General features: G+C 39.6%; 1 protein-coding gene across 1 annotated transcript; it reads right to left on the reverse strand.

The window, feature by feature from the left end:
* Positions 1-295: 295 nt before the first annotated feature.
* Positions 296-21537, reverse strand: ZFP91 (ZFP91 zinc finger protein, atypical E3 ubiquitin ligase). The gene is made up of 11 exons (XM_034420299.3): positions 20346-21537; positions 19254-19279; positions 13318-13533; positions 12897-12933; positions 10736-10822; positions 10270-10398; positions 9780-9830; positions 8531-8609; positions 5508-5622; positions 4025-4124; positions 296-3895 (listed from the first exon to the last, which is right to left on the reverse strand). Exons 1-11 carry the CDS (start codon positions 20723-20725, stop codon positions 3385-3387), a joined length of 1731 nt encoding a protein of 576 aa, XP_034276190.1. The 5' UTR covers positions 20726-21537; the 3' UTR covers positions 296-3384.
* Positions 21538-22411: the final 874 nt, after the last annotated feature.

Below are 22411 nucleotides of genomic sequence, written 5' to 3' on the forward strand. Positions count from 1 at the left end.
AGTAATGCACACTTTTTTGGATACTTTCACAATATATTAAGAGGTAATTTCAAAGGCATTATGTAATTAGTTAACCATTCAAATAGTCAAGACACATTTTTTAAAAATGCATTCCTTTTTGACAGTGGTAGTTGATTCTGGTGCTCCATTTAGTCACATCCTATTGTTGCTTCTTTCATAGGCAATCTTCAGCAGCAGGGCACTGCAGAAAGACCTGCACTACAGTGGTGTGTGGGAAGCTACTTCAGTTGTGATCATTCTCCATGTAGCTGGCATGTAACATGACACAGACTGCTTTTCCCTTTAAGTATTTATTTTGGTTATGGCTTCCTGAATTTAAAGACATGACATGAAAAAACAAAGCATCCCTTTTAATTGTTTTATTTACTTCTGTATACACAAACTTTTATGAACATGGATCACTGCCCCTCCATCCTGGCACCTCATCTAAATCTCCACTATCACTTTCTGGAAATTTTGTACGCAACAAGGCTTTTAAGGAATCAAAGACTTGTTAACTCAACCATCTGTTATTTAACTCTAAAAAATAGGGGTGTGCCACAATGCAACACAGGTCTGTTGCCACTCAGTGGCTACTACTTCAGGTAGTTCTGCTAAAAATTGCAAATCCTGTCCTCTCTCTGATAGGATTCACAATGCTAGTGCAGTTCTCCCTGGTCTTCACTACCATATTACCAGAGATCTGACAATTCTCTCCAGCTGCAAAGACTTCAGCATTGTGCCATTTTTCAGAAACTATTTGAAGTAGGTGGAGTACTTTTCACACAATAGAAGACTAGTCCTTGAAGAACATCTAACCCTCTTGTTCTCACCAGTTATATTGGTTGTAGTAAAATAAAGGCCTAAAAAGAGAATTCTTATTCATGTGACCAAAAAAAAAAAAAAAAGTTCTCGTCAACTTCTGACAAAAAGTGATATGAACTATCCTTTAATATTAACAGGAAGGGGGTCCAACTGTTAGAGAACCAGAGTGAGGAAATAGATATTACTAGACTACGCAACTGTATATGGAGTGGAACAATATTAAACTAGTTACTGTAAGCTATCCATCTGATAGAGGGAAAATTATACAAGTTCAATTCCCAGCGCCATGCTTCTTCCCATGAAGGAAAAAAAGAGGGGGGGGGGATGTTACTAGAAGAAAATAGAAATAATTTGCTGCAGTTGTAATTGATTGAATCAAAACCACATGCTTGTGATGGGAACAAAATTAAAGGAATTATTATTGGTTGATAAACAGTCATCACAAATCTAAATCAGAAGTTTTCATCTAGAGTGCGGATGGCTATCCTGGCTAAATATAAGATTGTTATTTTAATAAAATGATACTTGCACCCAATAAAGGGGTGGGGGCTAGAAACAGACAAGAGACCGATAGCCAAACAGAATAAATACTTCAAGTAATTTGCCAAACAGGGCTCATATTGTAATTTGTTCATTATCCTAGCAAAATACTGCATACTGTAATCAAGATAGAAGTCAGTTTCCTCAGTAGTATGCACACGTTTTCAGCTCCAAATACTTTTCTCGCATCAATGTTAATCACACAATTTGTAGCAGTAGCAGTCTTGTGGAACATGCAGTCCTGAGCTGCATGCAATGCCACCTACACATTATATATCTGAATGGCTGCCAAGCATCCAGGCAGGGAGGCAGGAATCACAGAAAATATGTAATGAACTGCAGTAACTGCTTCAGTTTAATCCCTGTTGATTCTTGGCTTCAATGTAACAAACAAACTATAAGCCTTCCTTCCAGATAATTAGCATTGTAAAAAGATCCGCTGGGAATAATTGCAGTTAATGCCAGCCAGCACTATACAGCAGGGATTAGAATTATACAGGATACAGCTCCAAAATAAAGTCTAAATTGCAAATTCATTTTACTTCTTGATCACATGAATGTCAGGTCATTAATAGGGAAATACTACCAGGATATTGTAACATCATAAGCTCTCAGGTAACAGTGAAGAGTTTATGTAAATCATGTGATAAATATATCTTTAAAGTATTTCCATGTTTTTAAAAACTCTATCCCACTCCAAATCTAGACCTGTCTGGTGATAGTCGAATTCCACAGAAACAATTGCATATATTTGAGAATAGTGGATATTATGCTGAGTAAAGCTGGTGCTGCGACCACTCTAAATCAAATAATGTCCCTAAATGAAGTTTGAAGAGTTATATCAAAGTCTCACGAGGCAGAGCATGTTAGCAGCCAAGGCTTTTTAAAGCAGTTAATATAACTTCTTCGAGACAAAGCTTCCTGTTAATGGCATTAGCCCATCAACGCCAGAGAGAAAAGAAAAGCACCGCAGTGTAAGTGAGCAAATAGTAGTGTGGTTAGTGAGGAAATACATGACATGAGTTTCTTGAACAGCCATTACATCCTTAAACAATAAATGCTGAAGCAAACAGGAGCCTCACAGTTCACTAGAGAGGGTGCTAAAGACCTATCCTGCTCCACAAGTATTTCCTTCACTCAGACTGAATAAGAATTCCTAAACATGGATTGCTGAAGAAGCCCGTTCTGTTTTATATCCCTTACACAGGATGTTCAGTTTTGAAACAAAAATATTCTCTAGACAGCAACTAAAATAAACCCCCTTTAAGAAGGCAAATAAATAAGGAATTCATCACAACTTAAAAAAAGACATGTACAAAGTGCAAGTTTTCTTTTATAAGCCTAGCACCCATTCTGATTCTCCCACAGGTATTTTGCACCAGAGCAATTATATAGAAAGATGGCACTCCTCTTTCAGAAAGCAAGCACCAACATTTCAAAATCCCTTCTTTTCTTATGGATGGGAAGATACAAAATATGGGGAAAATACGCTGTTTTACAGCTCATCCTAAGGAAGGATTCTAAAGTGCCAAGCTATATCCCCAAGCTCTAAAATGAAAAATAAGAGCTTGCAAGGGTCAGAATTTAGTAATGCATAGAATAGGTTGATACAACTGGAGGAACAGAATACAGTTTCAAGAATGAAATATTGGTCCAGAGTATAAGCATTTTCAATTTTGCAATATGTCAAGAAGCTGGAAGTTTGCTTACTTTGGGAGGGCTGGGAGAGGCTTAGCTGCTTCCCTTCCCTGCATTGCAAGAATTCTTTTGCTTTGTCAATCTCTGTGTAAAGGCAACATTCCTCTCCAAGAAGGAAACAGTGAAAAAAAATGTAGTGTAGTGATCCACTCTGCAAGAAAGGGTGAGCTGGGGCAGAAGGGGGGTGGGCAGGTCCTTTAGTTATCTGACTAGTAATTTATTTATGTTTAGTTTCTCTATGTTGAATAAGTTGCTTCTCCCCATTTATTCTTTTTTAAATACAAGTTCAAGTTGTCCCAATACACATGTGCTCCTCTCCCACTACGGTCCTGCAGAATCAGAATCCTCAATTAGAACTTCAGTGGTAGCTCCAAGAATCTCTGTATTGATGACCAGCCCTTCTGTATTCTCACCACTAGCACTACCAACAAATATTTTTCCATCAGCCATCAGGTTGACCCGGTCACCCCCACTGCAGTAGGCCTTAGGCATCCCATCAGAGTTCAGCAATAGGCACTCTCCAGGAGTGGTGTTTCCAATGGGATCTGGAAGAAGGGGAAGGCCCTGGCCATCCGTGGGTTGGACAATAGACTCTGGATCAGGACCCAAGATGTCAGTGCTGGTAATGAGAGCCCCTGCGTTGGCTGCCAGTGCTTCAGCAATAAGCACTTCTGGGTGACTCTTGGCTTTATGTGCTACAACGCTGTCTTTTTTCTCAAACTTCTTTCCACATATATTGCATGAAAACTGGTAAAAGGTATCTGCATCATGTTTTTTCATGTGCCAGTTTAGTGAGGCCTTCTGCCGGCAGGTGAATCCACAGATCTCACATCTACAGAAAAATGAGAGGGAGCAGAATTAATTCTTCATCAGAATAATATTTAAGAAATGTAAAGGGAAAAATTATTGATGCAGCTAATTCCTCATGAAAAAAATAAGCAAGATCAAGGACACTACTCACTGTAATGGCTTCTCGCCTGTGTGAATCATTCGGTGAACTGCCAGATTGTGGGAACTTTTGAAAGCACGGGCACAGTATTCACAAATGTAATCCCTTTGATCTGTAAAGCAGAACATAGTATTTTACATCAAAACCTGAATCTAATCCAGATCCATACCTATTCAAAAAGAATCTGCCATGTTCCTAATCACAGTATTAAGGATAATAGTTGAAAAAAATAAATATTTTCTAATAGTGATGAGGAAGTATTTCTCAAAAACAAATAGAATCTTATGAAAACAGTCCCATTCTTATTCTGAGATTTATATATTCTAGTTTTTCTTCATTCTCCAAGGGGAAATAAATTAAAATCTTTCTCATTATATTTGAAATATCATATATATTATTCATTCTGTGTGTCAGGCACAAGGAAGCAGAACAACTCTGTGAATAGGCCAACACAGCTCCTTTAGTGTAGTGAGCCATCCTTGTACTTCTCTAAGCTTGGTTGTTATACCTAGTTTGGGTAATGAAATATCTGCAAGAAAATAATGAAGCTCAGATAGCACCAAGGATACAACTCATTTCAACTCTGAGCTATAAATATTCTCCTTTATTGGTCTATATTGTAGGTCATCTATATTACAAGAGTCTTGCCAGACTAGCCGTTTTCCCTTGAGAACCAGAAGATAAGGTTTCACTAGTCTGATCTATAATACTTCCTCCCATGGAGCAACTCCACACTGACATGCCTCTCCTTTAGCCCGTGATTCTACCACATTGTGCCAACAAAAGCACATATTCATTCATTCATAGTCTATGAAGGTACCGAAGATCATAATGCTCACTGTTTAATGACAGTGGGACCATTGCTTTCCATATACCAATGGAATTATGGGAGTTGAAGATCACCAAGAGCTCACCCTGTTTGGTAAAAGCAGCTGTACCTATCTTAATGGAAATACATTCCTTTTTGTTCATATTCCTTCAAACTTTTCATATATTATTTAAGAAACTTCAGGTTTTGAAATGAGGAGATTACAAAACATGGAAGGTAGACAGTATGGTCCAACCTTGTCAAAACTGATCTTTTTTGGGGGGGTGTGTGTGTCAAAAGTGACTTCTGACAAATAAGCAGTCTACTCCAATTACCTGATTTCATATATGGTATTGTTCTTATTTATATCAATTGCAAATAATTCATTGCATAATATATCTTATATTATGAATATCAGAATCAATGTTACTTATTCTTATCTATATCAGAGCTAAAAAAAATGAGGAAAGGAAATATTAAAAGACTAGAAGCAGTAATATCCTAACTGCATCCTTCAGTTTGAGTCATTCTCATTTTAAATATAGCCACAGAACAACATCTGTGTCATTAAGCAATCTGCATCAACTTTGCATTTCATATCTAAATTAAAGACTTGGATATTCAAGAAGAAATTTACTTTCCTCCTTAAAGAGACAGTGTGGGGATTTTCTTTGCAACTCATATTACCTGTGTGATGTTTGGCATGCCGCAACAGTTGCTTCTGGAGCCGGAAAAGTCTTCCGCAAGAGGGATGAGGACATACATATTTCTTTTTCAGCAGATGTTGATATTTGATATGATGCTAAAAACAAAGAAAACACTGTATTTTTATTACCTGGGATCTTAATATAACAAAAGTGGTAAACACATTTAATATTCTACCGTGTTTCCCCAAAAATAAGATCCTGTCTTATATTTTTTTGAACCCCGAAATAAGCGCTTGGCCTTATTTTCGGGGAGGTCTTATTATTTTGGGGCGCATGGAGCAAGATGGGACTCCTCTTGCTGTTTTACCCGATTTCCAGCTGCGCATGCATTTAAATATTTTCAGGGAGGGCTTATTTTCAGGGGCTTATTTTAGCGCACACGCTCAAAAGCCCAATTGGGCTTATTATCCAGGAAGATCTTATTTTCGGGGAAACACAGTAATAGCCACCTTATGGAGTTAATGTTGACTCCTGGCAATTTCTTGCCCAAGTTTTCTTGGCAAGACTTCACAAGTGGTTTGCCATTGCCAGTTTCCCAAGGGTGAGAGAGTGTGACTGGTTCAAGATTACCCACTTGCCTTCATGCCTAAAGCAGAACTAGAATTCAGTTTCAAGGTTTCTAGCCTGATGCCATAATCACAATAGCAAACTGGCTCTTTTAATAGGAATATATCACAGATAATTTGGAAAGTGACTAAGAAATATAGAGTACTGAAGTTTTAAGGTTTAGATATCATCTCTACCAAATATCCCAATTTTGGAATTATTTTCCTTTAGTCCCGTGACTATAACATGATTGTTTTCTAACTGATTGTGCCTATAATAGCGATTTTGTGAAGGGATACATCCCAATTTCACCAATTTTGTAGCACCCACATAATTTCCCAAAATTCCAGTGCCTAACATCCCAAATACTTGGAAATACTACAAAAAGTTATAGGATGAGGTGAGTGATTCAAAGGTTTCTGGGAAAATTTGAGACCAGTAATTTTTCCCCTAATAGCCCATTAAAGACTGTACAGAGACAACAAAAGCAGTGGCTTTATTTTCCGTGAACCTATAACTAGGCACAATACAAAATACTTTATTACTGTAAACACACTATGGTCCAATTTACCATTTCCCCCTTATTGGAGAGGGGAAGGGACAATTTTCTTTTAAGGTAAATATTGTAGGTGCCAAAAGAGAAAAAAGGATAAAACTGCAGTAGTCTTTAAAGATTAGGACAAGAAGTTAATGCAGGATCTGTGAGAGGATGAGTAGCAATATAGGGATGTAAGAATTGAAGTTATTCAAAATAATGAAAATTCCATTATGCTTGGTCACAGTCAGCCAGGTGTTTAAACTGGATTTGGTGTTTATATCCAGTTGAGCCTTTCCCAAGGACTTGAGACAGGCAAATGTTGTTTAAGAATTTTAAATGTATTGTCACTGAATGTAAGCTGTTATAAGTAAAGCTACCTTTTGCAACTGATTGATGGTGATTTTTGTCAATGCCAATGGTATTCAAATGGTGCTTTGGACGTTTTGGGAATTACACCCAAAGCACTTATTACTAATGGCACTAGCTGTCTTTCATTATAGGTATTCTACTTCTATTTTCAGGTCTTTGTATTTGTGATTATTATCTCACTTTTAAAAATATAGATATTTGTTCGACTCTAAGCCAGCACCTTCACCATTAAACCAAACTGACTCAGTGCTGTGAGGGATGTGTGTGAGTGAATGAAGGTGTGATAAAAGACCAGAAAGATTGCAATAGCTAAGGTAAAAGATTATTATGACATAGAAAGGAATTTTGCTGAAAGAAAAGAATGGAAGGCTGTTTTTTTTTGCAATGCTGTGCAAGGAGAAGCAACAAGAGTTGTGGTGGGGTGGGGGAGAAGAGAGAGGAGTCAATAAATCCAAGGCTCTGTTTATTAGTCAGATTAGTGGCAAAGTTTTCAATGGACGCAGAAAATGAGTAAAGCTACTAAGAAAACAAAGAATACAGAAAGAATATTAAAAATTCAAATCCTTAAATATAAATGAAGGGAACTCAATAAAGTAAAATCACAGAAATGTAGGACATGAAGGAAACTGATTTGGAAAGAGTATTCAACTGCACTGAAAATAGCAAAATAAAATTTGAATGAAGTTTTTTTTAAAAAAATCTAACAATGAAGGTCATTAGCAGTGAGGTAAAAGGTGCTTGTCCCTGTGAAATTTTTTTGAGTCTAGATTCCGCAATAAGATTTAGATGTGAGAATATTGAAACTATGAGGAAAAAAAGTACTTTCCAATAGTCTAGAACTCAGAGGAAGATACATTAAATAATGATTGCAAAAGAAATATATATTTAATCTATTTGCAAAAAGAAAGAAAAGCTATGGGGTGTTCAAATGCTAAAAAAAAACAGAGGAAGAAAAAAGAATAGTTCATAATGAACAGGATGGATATTGAAGGGTTATCCATAATTATCCATTAGTCATAATGAATGACTAATGTCAAAACAGGAGAAGAGCAAGAAATGCTGCATAGGGTAATCCGGGATTTGATAATAAAATTAATAAAATGTAATAGCGGAGAGGGAAAAATGAGAGGCAAAAGGTTATGAAAAAAGTAGCAATGGCAACATCACTTATATTGACTTATATACTGCTTCACAGTGCTTTACAGCCCTCTCTAAGTGGTTTACAGAGTTAGCATATTGCCCCCAATAATCTGGGTCCTCACTTTACTCATCTTGAAAGAATGGAAGGCAGAGTCAACCTTGAGCCGTATCCAGAATAAATAAGTTACAATTCAGCATTTCAGGAGAAAGAATCATGAACAGGGTTGAAAAGTTAAGTCATGCCATGGTATGAAACAAGCATTTGGGATTTGGAGCATTTAGAATTTGGAGCATCAGAGAATTGTTGTAATGTTTTTTAGGCTAGTCCACAGAAGAAAAGAAAAGAAATTCATATTGAGCAAAGAAGGGCATCTCTTTTTCCTTCCTTTGCTTGTAAACATTATTCTTACCTGTAGGTAGCGAGGGTGTGCAAGAACTGTGCCACATCCTTCCATTTCACAACGTACATATTGTATTGGAGGCTTCTTCCTAAAATGCACACAGGTGAGTAACAAAGAGAAAACAGCACAACTTTGACAAATGGTATAAATATACAGGTTTTTCTCAATCTTGAGACCAGAAAGAAGCCTGGAATTGTCATCATAAGGAATGACAGTTGTAAATCGAGGCACCCACATGATCAGACCTGATTTTATTACTTTTGTTTTTTTGTGGCAATCATTAAATAGAAACCAGCAAAAAAGTCTTAAATCAGTCACCTGCAACCAGCCACAAAGGTGAGCCAGTTGCCATATGCCTAAAATATAGTCATTTTGTAGTCCCCCACTACAAGGGGGAATGTCCAGAACCAAGTCATAAGTTGCTGTTAGAGGGTCCATCATAACTTTGAACTGTCACTAAGCTACTGGTCATTATGCAAGGACTACTTGTAACACAGTATCTTTTTTAATGTACATGCCGGATAATAATTTCGTGTATTGCGAGAGCTCAGTAGTGTCAAAAACCATATTAAATGGTTTAATTTCATCATTAGTATATAACATGTTAAATACAAGTAATTTAAAATAAGTGGTCTCTAAAATCCACTGTATGAAATAATATTGTATTCTGCTTATATTTTGTTTCACACATTTCTCAGTCCTTTCTTTAGAAGATTAAGTTGTCAAACGGAGCTTAATATAGTTCTTGGGAACAAGTTGTGAAAATCAGAACTTCTAGAAATGTTATTATCCCTTTAAATTGCTGGCTTGCTATCAACTTTATGGAATTTGCTATATTTTTGTGACTTATTCAACACAGTTTTGATGCAATGAATTTAGTTACAAGTGTAATAAATTGTATAATTTCTTTTTTTTTCTTAGATGACCATGTCTAATAAATATATAGGAGAATTGAATTTAATAATTCTTGAAAGTATACTATATTCCTAACATTGAAAGATCTGTAGATGTAGGATTGCCATGCAGTTTAGGACTGTTATGAAGGTATCACCCTAAGTATGGCTTTTTTGCAAATAGCTGATGAACTAGACATCTAACATCTATTTCCTATCTCAAGTTTCCTTTCGTTACTTCCACACAAAACTAAGAAAAAGCAAGAGAAGGCCCTTTAAAGATGAATATATTATTAAATAATCATGAATTAGATAAATGGGTTTGTACTAGATTTATCTTTTTAAGCCATACAAAAACAACTTACCTTCTTTTAGGAAGTCGTGGGCTTTTGTCATCTTTTCTCCGCCTTCCTCTCCTGAAACATCAAGACAAAGTGAAATGTGAAAATGAAGGCATAACTGCAGATATGTAACTGAAATTTTAAGTTATACAATACACAAATATACAAAATCCACCACTAAAGAAAACACAAGGATAGGAAACTAGTTTCCACACAATTCATTTTTATTTCTGTAAATATGTACCATCTATTTCATGTGCACAAAACCTGTTCTAATGTATCTAATTCTCAAGCAACCAGGTATATCACTTCCTACATACTGGAGATTCATTGTACCAGTACAATATCTCTATAACGCAGAACAGCTTGGCTACCTAGCCAATCTCAGAACTGAAGGGTATTTTGCCCAACAAGGACCATCCCTATATTCAGTTTCTTTCAAAGGCTTGGTATTACTGAGAGTTATAGGACTGGCTACACTCTAATGCACAGCATCTAACACTTGGATACTCACTTCCTAGGTGGATCCTCAGCTTCTCGAAACTCACTTTCTTCTTTAACTTCCACCTCCACTTTAATATCCTTCTGTTTCTCTTTTTCTTCTTTTCCCTTCCCAGTTTTTTTTCTTTGCTTTGGAGCATCTCTGCAGATAACCATTATATATTACATATCCAAGAACATAAATACTTTCTAGATAAATATTCTAGTTAAATGTCATACTGAAGTTTTTAGGCAGTTCTTTAACATGGATTTCTTTTTGGTGTTTGTCATATCTGCAATTTTAAATATGCATAATCCTGGTCTTAATTATTTAAAAACAGTCTATTTGTCCATAGTAGCAGAAACATAATACTAAGAGTTCTAGCAGTGAGATAGTTTATTACAACAGGCTAGACTGACAATAATTTATTTATCTGCTGCCCATCCTGTTCTGAAGTGACCATAAAACTGCTCTCTGCACCGAAAATAAAATAGAGCACCTGTCTAAATGGGGTTTGTAAGTTTCATCTCTGGGATCATCTTTGAAGGGAACCTCTTCTTCACTGATGAGCATTTCTTCTTCATCACTTGACAATGAGAAAGAAAAGGAAAATACTGAATACAATTTTTCCATAAATTAAACACTCGTGGATAAAAAACAGTCAAGATCTCTTACTTGTCTATACTTATAACCCCTACCTTACAATTTTTTTCAGTTACGTACACTGGATAAGAGGCAATATTGTATGGATCTCCAGTTCTCTATTAATGCAAACCAACCTTTTCCAGAATATATGCTAGAAACGACATGTTAACATATTCATCTACTAAGGAATATTAGCAACAGTTCAATATAAAATATTCTGCTTATACTAAATATAAGCAAAACATTTAGACCTTGCTTTCTAACAATTTTTTTAGACTGTAAGGACATATTTTTTGTATTCCTAAAATATTGGATAATAATTTAGGCCCTGAAGAGAAAACACAACTGAGCTTGTCATCAGCTCAGAAGATTTATATAATTACAGACATCAGACGACTATGGTCAGTTATAGTGCAAGTGCCACTAGAACACAGACCTGAATCTTTCTGGACATTTTTTCCAACAGGTATAAAGAAACAAGATCCAAGTATAATGGAGTAAGATTTCAATACAAAGAATATATACAGCTCAAGGTTGAACTGTAGTCCTATAGAGTCCTCTCTGCTGCAAACCCGTCTCTCTTCTAGCAACAGAGATGTTACCCAGCTGAAGAATGAATGATCTACATGAGAACCACCAAGCTCAGAGAGTACCAAGGACTCCAGAGAATAAGCTTTCTCAGAGAACACCAGACATATGTTCAACAATTCTGTAGTTTCAAGAGTCACATTTATGATCAAGAAAATCTTACACTAGTGTTCCTATGAAACTGAACTACAATGATTCTACAATAGTCCTGCAGGAGAATTCATTCGATTATATGTTCATTCCTGGGATTCCCTTATTAAGGAAATATGCAGTCACTGAAGTTTACAAAACACACACACAAACACACACACAGATCCTAGAGTTAAAAACAACCATTCTTCTAAATCAGGAAGTGAAGTGTTTACCTGGTTATTCAAGACAAGCTACAGCACACCTCTTGTTAAGATGACACAGGCAAGTAGCAATAAAGCTACTATTTTAAATCATCTTAACAAGATAAATTCCTGGGCTGTATATGCTGCAACCAAGTTCTTTCCCATACAATGAATCTATTCACTACTTTAACAGATGTTTATTACATAAGTGAAGACTCAATTTAATGGAATCCCATTTAGCATTCCCCAAATGCAACTGACCAAATTATGATCTTGACAGCCTCCAAAAAGTTCTTGAATGCAAAATATTTTGGATGAAGCATTCCATGAAATTTACTTCTGTGACAATTTGCATGTCATCCAATATATGACAAAAATTGCCACATATGATCCCAAAGGTGCTTTTTTCCAATGCTTCTTGGATGAGAAGCAAAACGCTTTCAAACAAAAAAAAACCCAAGAAAGTGCAGTTGCCTTTTGGAAAAATATCTTTGGGACAACCATGGCCTGGTTGAGAATCTCCATATAGACATTTTGCCATAAATGATATAATTTTATATTACTTGCATAATAACTCTCCCTAAATTGCAGCAATGATATACTTTTGTATTTAATAATCATTTAGGAACAAACACCGGTTCCCCTCAAAAGATTAAAGCGATGTTTCACTGAACCTCCTAGCACCTGGTGTGTCTGGCCTTGGAAGCAAAGCAGAAATCAGGTCTGGTTACTACTTGGGTAGAGAACTAAATACCATAAACTATACTCAAAAGTTAAAGAACATCTTAGAACAGGGGTGTCAAACTCGCATCATCACGGCGGCGTCACGTGACATATCGGGACTTCCCCTTCACTAAACCAGGTGTGGGCGTGGCTAGCACGTGACGTATCCAGCCTGTGAGTTTGACAGCCCTTAGAAGATAGCAGTCCTAAAACACTTCTGCAATATTGTTCAGAAAACTACATGTTTTCCCCCAATCAGTCACCAAGAATTAAGTTCAACTCAAAGATAATTTTATAGTTTAAAAATTACTGCTTTATGAACCCAGATATTTTGTATCCTAATCTTCCAGCCACTGTATAATTCCTTACCTGATTCTAGTTGGAGATGAATGCTCTTCAGTAACTTCTAAAAAAAGAAACATATTTAGATGTAGAAATCTGATCAACCTATATATCAGGATTTACAAACTTCTATTGATATGCTACTGTGTTAAAGTGATGAATGTTAAGCCTCTAAAGTCTAAACTGAAATACAGGAAATTTTTGCTCAAGATCAAGACAAATATAATAGTAAAATAATGCATAAACTACTCAGTGAATATTGTTTCTTTTAAAGTGTTAGAGTATATTCTGTTGCATGTGATTAACCAAAATTATCTTTTTATTAACAGTCTTCTTTGTGGGACAATAGAACATGTGTGACTTTATTTATATTTATTTATTATAAGTTTTACACTGACTCAATTGAAAATACTATTGTTTTATTTCCTAGTAACAAAAAACACCATACCAAATTCTAGCTGGTCTGCATTTGGTTCTGATTTGCAAATGAGTTGCAGGGACCCAGTCTTTGATCTGGAACTCCGGGAATTCTCTGCATCATATTGCTGAACAGTCGTAGTTGCCCTGTTGGTACGCCAACCCCGGCTGGGTTTAGTTGTAGTGACTGAGGCACTAACTGCCGCAGTAGTAGAAACTTCCTTCTCTTCTGTCTCTTCTTTGGGATCTGTAATATAAATATATATAAAATGTACATGTTTAATTTCTATATTGGTTTCCTGAATGTTTGCTTTCCAGAAAAATAAGACTTTCAATTTGCTGATTACCCTTCCTTATTAGTATAAACAAGAGCAAATAAGTATAAGTAGCCCTTAACTTATTACAATAGGGGCTGGAAAATTCATTGTTAAACAGTGTAGCAATTAAGGACCTGATTTTACAAGCTTTTTTTTTTTTTTGCTATGGTTAAGACATAAGGATTAACTTAACCGTGACTTGTGACCTCCTGATTTTGCTTGTTGGAAATTGGCTGGGAAGGTCACAAATGGCAATCATATGACTGCAGGACACTGCAACTGTTATAAGTGGAAGCTGGTTTCCAAGTACTCAATTGTGATCACATGATCACAATGATATTGTGACAGTAACAATGAGTGCTAGTTGTAAGTTACTTTTATTCAGTGTCATAACTTTGAACAGTCGCTAAACAAAGGGTCATTAAGCGAGGACTACTTGTATACAAAACTAAAGTCTTCCTGAAATCAACTACTATAGAGGCATTTAATTTCAAATTACTGTTCCAGCTGTGATCATTAAGCAAATCACCAGTCATTAAGGATATCACCTGACTTCAACTTGCAACTTCCCACTACTTGCCTTTTCAGAAGCTGGCTATGAAGATAAGAAAGGGCACCTGCTAGATGCTGCAACCATCATAAATGTGCAGTAATTGCTAAATACCCAAACTGTAATCAGATGACTATGGAAATGATACAGCAGTCACAAGTGTGAGTACTGGTTATAAATCTCCTTAGCACCATCATAACTTCAAATAGTTACTAAATGAGTAGCTGGAAAATGAGGAGTGCCCATACCATCAATATAATTTTATCACAACTAGATTAGGCTGCTGTTAAAACAATAAATTGGGCCACTGGAGTTGGAAAAGCAGTCCTGTAGATACCAAGGTGCCAAGCTAAGAAGTCAGGGTTTTTTTCAATATCTGATGACTACCTGGACAAGTCCCTTCAGTTTTCTTCACAAGGTTTTTCAGAAGTAGTTTGTGATTGATTTTCTAGAGCTGAGAGAGGGGGACTCCCAAGGTCACCCAGCTGACTTCATGCCTAAGGCATGATTAAAACTCACAACCTCCTGATTTCTAACCTCCTGATTTCTAGCCTCATGCCTTAACCACTAGATCAAGTTGGCTGTCTATAGATCAATACCAGCATCTTAAATTGTATCTGGAAGATCACTAGTAAACAGTGAAGGATTTGCAAAATATTCTCTCAGTGTTGGCAAGGACCAGTTGTAGTTTTCAAAGAGCAACTACATTAAAGCAATTGCAATAATGTCATCAGGAAATAATTGTACCTGGGTCCTTCATCACCAGGTAGGGGTGCAAACTGGTGCACTATACAAACCCAGTTAGTTTTTTCTAGTCACAGTCTACAGTATGTCTGCTCTTTGAGAAGAAGATATTTTATTTATTTATTTATTTGATTTGATTTGATTTTTATACCGCCCTTTTCCAGCAGGACTCAGGGCGGTGAACAGCCGAGATAAAACAGAGCGTACAAAATTTAAAAAACAGTTTAAAAGGTAATTAAATAATTTTGGCTCACAATTTAAAACAACCCAGTTAAAACCAATTTCAAATTAAAACCGAACGGATGGGATCAAGCCAGCCTGGCTAGATGAAATAAATGAGTTTTCAGGGCCCGACGAAAAGTCCGGAGGTCTGGTATCGTGCGTATCTCTGGGGATAGGTTGTTCCAGAGGGCGGGTGCCACCACAGAGAAGGCTCTCCCTCTGGGGGTCGCCAGCCGACATTGTGTGGCGGACGGCACCCTGAGGAGGCCCTCTCTGTGCGAGCGTACTGGCCGGTAGGAGGCTATTGGCGGCAGAAGGCGGTCTCGTAGATACCCCGGCCCTAAGCCATGGAGCACTTTAAAGGTGGTTACCAACATCTTGAAGCGCACCTGGAAGACCACCGGGAGCCAGTGCAGCTCGTGCAGGAGAGGTGTCACATGGGAGCGCCCCATCGCTCCCATAACCCCCACGCGGCCGCATTCTGGACCAGCTGGAGCCTCTGGGTGCTCCAAGGGGAGCCCCATGTAGAGAGCATTGCAGTAGTCCAGGCGGGAAGTGACGAGTGCCTGAGTGACCGTGCGTAGGTAGTCCCGATCCAGAAAGGGATGCAACTGGCTTATCAGGCGGACCTGATAAAAAGCCCCCCTGGCCACGGCTGTCATATGCTCTTCTAAAGATACCCGTGCATCCAGGAGGATGCCCAAGTTGCGAGCCCTCTCCGTGGGGGCCACTGATTTGCCCCCAATAACCAGCGATGGCATCAGCTGGCTATATCGGGACGCCGGAAGCCACAGCCACTCAGTCTTGGAAGGGTTGAGTCGGAGCCTGTTTCTCCCCATCCAGGCCCGCACAGCCTCCAGGCACTGGGACATCACTTCAAGGGCATCGTTGGGGTGGCCTGGGGTGGAGATGTACAGCTGGGTGTCATCAGCGTACTGATGGAACTCCACCCCAAAGCCACGGATGATCTCACCCAGCGGCTTTACATAAATGTTGAACAGAAGGGGCGAGAGGACCGACCCTTGCAGTACCCCACAAACAAGGCGCCTCGGGATTGACCGCTGCCCCCCTATCAGCACAGATTGCAACCGATCAGAGAGGTAGGAGAACCACCGCAAAACGGTGCCCCCCACCTCCAACCCCTCCAATCGGCGCAACATGATACCATGGTCGATGGTATCAAAAGCCGCTGAGAGATCTAATAGGACCAGGATAGAGCAACCCCTATCCTGAGCCCTCCAGAGATCATCCACCAACGCGACCAATGCCATTTCCGTGCTATGCCCAGACCTGAAGCTGGACTGGAGCGGATCTAGATAGACAGCTTCATCCAGGTACTGTGGCAGCTGCCGCACCACCACACTCTCAACAACCTTCGCAATAAAACGAAGGTTGGAGACTGGACAATATTTAGCCAAAACAGCCAGATCCAGAGAGGGCTTCTTGAGGAGGGGCCTCACCACCGCTTCTTTCAAGACGGCCGGCAGGACACCCTCACTCAAAGAAGCGTTAATAATCCTCTGGAGCCAGCCTCATGTAACCTCCTGGGAAGCCAGCACCAACCAGGAGGGACAAGGGTCCAATAAACACGTGGTCGCGTTCAGCTGACCCAGAATCCAGTCCACATCCTCGGGAGCCACAGGATCAAAGTCCTCTCAGATAATACTCTCAAGACCTGCCTCAATCATCCCATCCGGATTTACCCAGTCAGAGGCCAGACCTTCCCAAATCTGAGTGATTTTATGAATTAAGAAGGAACTCCAAACTGCAAATTACTATTTCAAGGCTGATGTCTGTCCATCTAGAGACAACATTAGCATCAACAGAGAATCCAGAGCAGAGAATGAAAAAACGCTAATTCTATTTTACTAGGATTCAGCTTTAATTGGTTATTTCCTATCCAATCTTTTAGTGCCTCCTAGCACTGGATAAAGTGTCAATGGCATTTCCCCCACAGCAATGGTTCTTAAGTAGGGTCTGGGTGCCCTATGGGTCCACAAAGTCCAGTAAGTAAATATTTTAAAAATTATTTTAATTTCTCATAAAGTTAATATTGATAGATATAAACTACTTAACCCAAAAAAATTGCATCCTCAATCATCTTTAAAATGTAACAGTGTCCCAAGACCACTGCCCTATAGTAATGGTGCATACCCTGAATCTCTGAGATAACCCAACCCAGTAGATTTTGTGTAGATATTACAAAATATGAGAGGACCACCACCTGTGTACACCATAAAACAGAGGCATCAGACCAACCTCTCACCCCCTCTCCAATTGAAATTACCTATAACAAATAAAGGAGAACCACTACAAAACTACTTCCGACTGTAATCACAAAACTCCATAAGTATTTCACTAAAAGACCATAGTTGACAACATCAAAGATTACCAGGTCCATTCCAATGACAAGAACATGTTTATTTCATGTCCAGGCTTGAAATTAGACTGAAAGGGGTTCAGTTAGTCTACTTCAACATGGACAGAAATCTCCTCCTCAGAAACAGCATTGACAATTTTCTGGATTCAGGTTGCTCCACACCGCACAGCAGTCAGGATGGGCAAGGGGCAAGAATTAGGCATAGATGAAAAGCTAGACAATATTCTACTTCCTTGGATGTCACAGACCAAAGAGTCCCAAACTTCATAATATGGTGCCATACTCGTTATTAAGATTCTGATTCAATTTATCAACAAAGTGCTATGCAAATTATTCTTTCAATTATTCACATCAACCAGATGTGAAATGCTCATCTTGTCTCTTCCCAGAAAATTACTTTATATAAGGCTTCTGAATGACAGACCATTAATGAAATAAGGGAGGAGAAATAAGCATGTTTTGCCTTCCTTACTGAAACAGTGTAGGCTTGAACATGGGCACATACCCAGGCTCAATCAGAGTAGCTTCTTGTTTTCCTCCATTGGCATTTCCTCCAGATGTCATTTTACTTCCCAAAGAGCTGCAGAATATTTAGCCGCCAACTGAAATCAGTTGCCAGAAGGATTGTGGCAACCAAGCTCAGAGAAACACTGTCTAAGCTTGAAGTGATTCCTATTGCGAGTTATGTATTAAGCAGGGGATGGAACAGCTTTCCAGACTGTCAGGAAACTCCCCAGAATCTGCTAGAAACCAATTACCGTATTTTTTGGACTATAAAATGTACCTAGCTTTTGGGGAGGAAAACAAGAAAAGAAAAATCTGCCTCCCAGCATTTTGCCTCCTTGCAGCAAACAGCCTGGTCAGCTTCAGTATAGCCTGATTTAGCATGAGCAGCTGATTGGTGGTTGGATCTGCCTCCCAGAATACCACTGATCAGCTGTTCCAGGCTACAAGGCTTGCTGCTGCCCATCAATGCCGACGCCGCTTCCACATTTAGCTGCCTCTGTGTGCCCTGTTTTCGGCCTCTGTACGCCCCATTTTTGGCCTCTGCACATCCCGTTTTCAGCCCATTCCAAGTGGCGGGGATCCAGGTGGTGATCCCTGCCGCCTGGAACAGGCCAAAAACAAGACGTGCGGAGGCCAAAAATGGGGCATGTGGAGGCAGCGATAGGTGGCAGTGATTCCTGCAGCCTGGAACAGCTGATCGGTGGTATTCCGGGAGGTAAATCTAATCGCCAATCAGCTGCTCGTGCTAAATCAGGCTGTGCTGAAGCTGGCAAGGCTGTTTGCTGCAAGGAGGCAAATTGCTGGGTGGCACCGGCTGAAGGGTGGGGGCCGGCAAGTGGGTGGGGCTTCGGCAACTTTCGGTCTATAAGACGCACAGACATTTCCACCCACTTTTTTGGGGGGGAGTACATCTTATACTCCGAAAAATACAATAGTTGCCTGAGACAGACCATTCAAACGAACTGCATTGTCCCAAAAGGCCAAGAATGGGACTGAATTGTAACAAGATGAAGGAATTATTTGACCATGGCACGGATGATGAAAATCTCTTCCACCTCAAGCTCAGAGAGGGATTCAGTCAGAAGCATGACAAATTAGTACATTAGCAGGATCACAAGCTTGTCTCTACACCCCAATCTAATATAAAAGTGCTCACATCCAATTATCTCAAGTTCAGAGTTCCTGACCATTGATGATGTATCGAAACAATCACCATCCATCCTTCTGTTGAGTAATTTAAATCTTACCTTTCACTGTTGCTTTATCCAAGCACCTGAAATAGAAATTAAACATACAATGTGAATTAGCACAACGCCCAATACTAAGATGTAGATGCTTATAGAAGTTCCTAAATGTGTATTTTTCTAGTCATCTCACTCATACATTTTACCTTATACACCTAGAAAGTCAGGCCTGCACAAATCAAGGATGCTTACCTGTATCCAATAAAATTAAAATACTATAATAAATCTTTTTTCTAGTATTTCCCCCTACCCACAATGGATGAATGGCTGCAGAAGTTGGAGTTAACAGAGATGGCTAAACTGACTGCTTTGATTAAAGAAAAAAACACAATTACTTTTGTTTCTACCTGGAAACCGCTTCTGGACTTTGTACTTGAGGTGAAAAATAATGAAACTTTGATTTTGGGTTTTACTGATTAGGTAGGTTATTATAGAAATGGCTAGTTTATACTATTATGTAAAAGTAAAAAGCTGAAGTTTATCTTATTCTTATGCACCCTTATTCACCAAAGGGAGTCAAAAGTCAATGCCTTTTCTTTCTTTTCCCTACATTTTTTCCTTCCCCCATCTTCCTATTTTCTTTCGAATTTTATATTATAAATTAATAAAAATTATTCCCCACTCAAAACTTCTAAATTTAGGATTATTCACTGAGTTTTACTAGATACATGGAACTTATTTCAAATAAAGATGCATACAGGCATACTGCAAATTGGTTAGTTAGAGCTATACAATCAGGCACCAACATTTTTCTACAACTTACAATAGATAAAAGGTAAAATACTGATGTTATATGTGCTGAACAATACACGCCTATGGAAAAAAAAGTGATTCAGAGAACAAGAAATTTAGTACAACTTTCGTTAGAGCGCAAGAATTCAGTTAAAGGTACCTGCCAATCAACACCCTTTTAAACAACCCAACCTGCAACAAACGTGGAAGGCAACGGACTCTCTACTATATAAACGGAAAAAAGTCAGTATTAAATCCTACTTTTGCAAGTTTCTGCAGTCGAAAGTCACAGACTGCGAAGCGGGGCCACTAAAGGCAAAAACTTTCTACCTCCCAAAAGCACTAAGCGGCTTCGATACTTACGAGCTGCGTGGCGTTCCCTTTCGACCGGTAGTCCCAGAAGGTGCAGTGGCTGAGGGTGGCGCTCCAGTTTCAAGCCCGGGTGGAGGCGGCAACTCGTCCGGGTCTTGGTTCTGGCGAGCGCCGGGACTGCTTCGGCGCCGACGCGGATATTCGGCCTTTCTTCGGCGGGAGGCGGCCGCAGCCGCGGCTGCCGCTCGTCCGCGCTCCCGACCTCCACGGAGCACCCGACTGCCGCTAGACTCCGCCCCCTGCTCGGCGGAGACTATGGGAGGGGGCAGGGGACGCCGGCGGCCGCTAGGAGGCGGAGTCCGTTCCTCTTCTCTCTCTTGCTGCTGTGGTTCTTCCTCCTGGGTCTCCGCCTGCTCGGGCGCCCCCGGCATTAGAGCAGCTAGCGGAGGAGGCCCCAACAGCGGCTCACCCCCCGGTTCTGACAGCAGCACCCGCCGTTCACTCCGCCTCTACACGGAGCTCCCACCCCTCGCGTGACTTTAGCCAATCAAGAGCAAGTTCGGAGTTCAAGCAGGCTGCAAGAGCGCTCCCTGTCATCCAATCAGGAGAGAAATGCAAAGACACACACCTCACCCAACCTCTTCTCCCCCAGTCGAGCCAATAACAGCAGCAAGCCGGGCTGGTTCTCTCCAGGCCAATCAGCGGGCGAGGTTCACCGGGGACGCGCGCGCGCGGGTGCGCTGTCGGAATTCTGGCCGTGGCGCGCGCTTCGCATAACTGAGCCGTTTTAACAGTTGCCTCCCGCGCGCCAAATTAAATGCCCTCCGTTGCCCTGCCGAGAAGGCGTTTGGAAAATGTCCCACGCGCTTTATCGCGAACTCCAGAACACTTATTGCTCTGCAGTGACCGCAATAAAACTAGAAGTATCGCTCGCGTTATTGCCGTTGCACCCCTCCCCCCTTTTTCCTCCTCCTCTTCCTCACAACACGCCCCGCGGTCTGCCCGGTCTGGTATCCCCGAGCTTCTGTTTTTAAGAGTGAAACGGATAGAGAGGAGGTACCTTCCAGAAACTTGTTTCCTCGTTTTCACATCGACCGCAGTTTTCAGTGTTTCATACTTGCAGGGGATTTAAAAAAAAAAACATTGTCGCTTCTCCTTTAAGAAAAAAAAGCACCGTCGTACGGCGGGTGAAAGTCGGCGACAAAATGGCGTCCGATGGCGAGAGGCGGATCTTATGGAGTACGCACGCATTTCCGTTCTCGTCTTGCGCGTGTCAGCGCATATCTAAGAAAGCATTATGGGAGTTGTAGTTTTTTTAAAAAAAAGAACATATCGATAGGCGACTGGAAGCCTCAACCTGCACTTTCTGTTGTTTTCTTCGAGGAGACTGATTGGTTCGCAAATGCATTTGGGGGATTTAAGATATGAGAAGCAAGTATTACGGAACAGAGTGTTAAAATAAAAGTGTCTGATACTGTTTTTCACCATATTGCTTTGAAATACAACCACTGTTCTTTTTTTAAAAAGTAAAAAAAAAGTGATTTAGTACATATTAAAATATCTGGTGGTACTTTAATGTTCGTTTAGTTTGGTTTATATTATGAAGAGAAATAACAGCTGCGGCTTTACTGTTTTCCCGGGACATATAAAATAATGCAACACAGGACATCAACCTGATTTCTGTTATTGTCTCTCAGATTTGCTAATAAAAACATTAAAAAACTAAATTACTTTCCTTGAGTCAGTGCTATTTGGATACAAGGGAAATACCAGTGGCTGAAGACATACAGTAGCATATGTAAAAACAATAGTACTGACTTGCTCACATTTATTTTCTATTTTTTAAAATTATATTGACTAATGTGAAAAATTGTAGGAATATTGCTCTCTTCATACCCAGGGGCTAGTGGCCATAATGCCAGAATATAAAAACACATGTCTACATTTGGATGTCACTATGTTAGGAAAAGCTTGCCTATTCACAGGCAGTAATTCTCCCCAATATTTTTTTGGCCCTAAATGAACATTGCATTTAAGATCTTTTGCATATAAAGCATATCCAATGCCATAACCCCTCCTTTCTGCATTTGTTTATATTTATTTGGAGGCAAAATCTG

The sequence above is a fragment of the Pantherophis guttatus genome, chromosome 1 (assembly GCF_059756535.1).
Source record: "Pantherophis guttatus breed Tessera chromosome 1, ASM5975653v1, whole genome shotgun sequence".
Classification (NCBI taxonomy): Eukaryota; Metazoa; Chordata; class Lepidosauria; order Squamata; family Colubridae; genus Pantherophis; species Pantherophis guttatus.

Coding starts and splice junctions, on each gene's coding strand:
- ZFP91 (XM_034420299.3), bottom strand. CDS start 20,725: ATGCCGGGGGCGCCCGAGCAGGCGGAGACCCAGGAGGAAGAACCACAG. Junction 9,831..10,269: donor GCTGAGGATCCACCTAGGAA/GTGAGTATCCAA, acceptor TTGATGTTTCAG/GAGAGGAAGGCGGAGAAAAG. Junction 4,125..5,507: donor GCATGCCAAACATCACACAG/GTAATATGAGTT, acceptor TCTGCTTTACAG/ATCAAAGGGATTACATTTGT.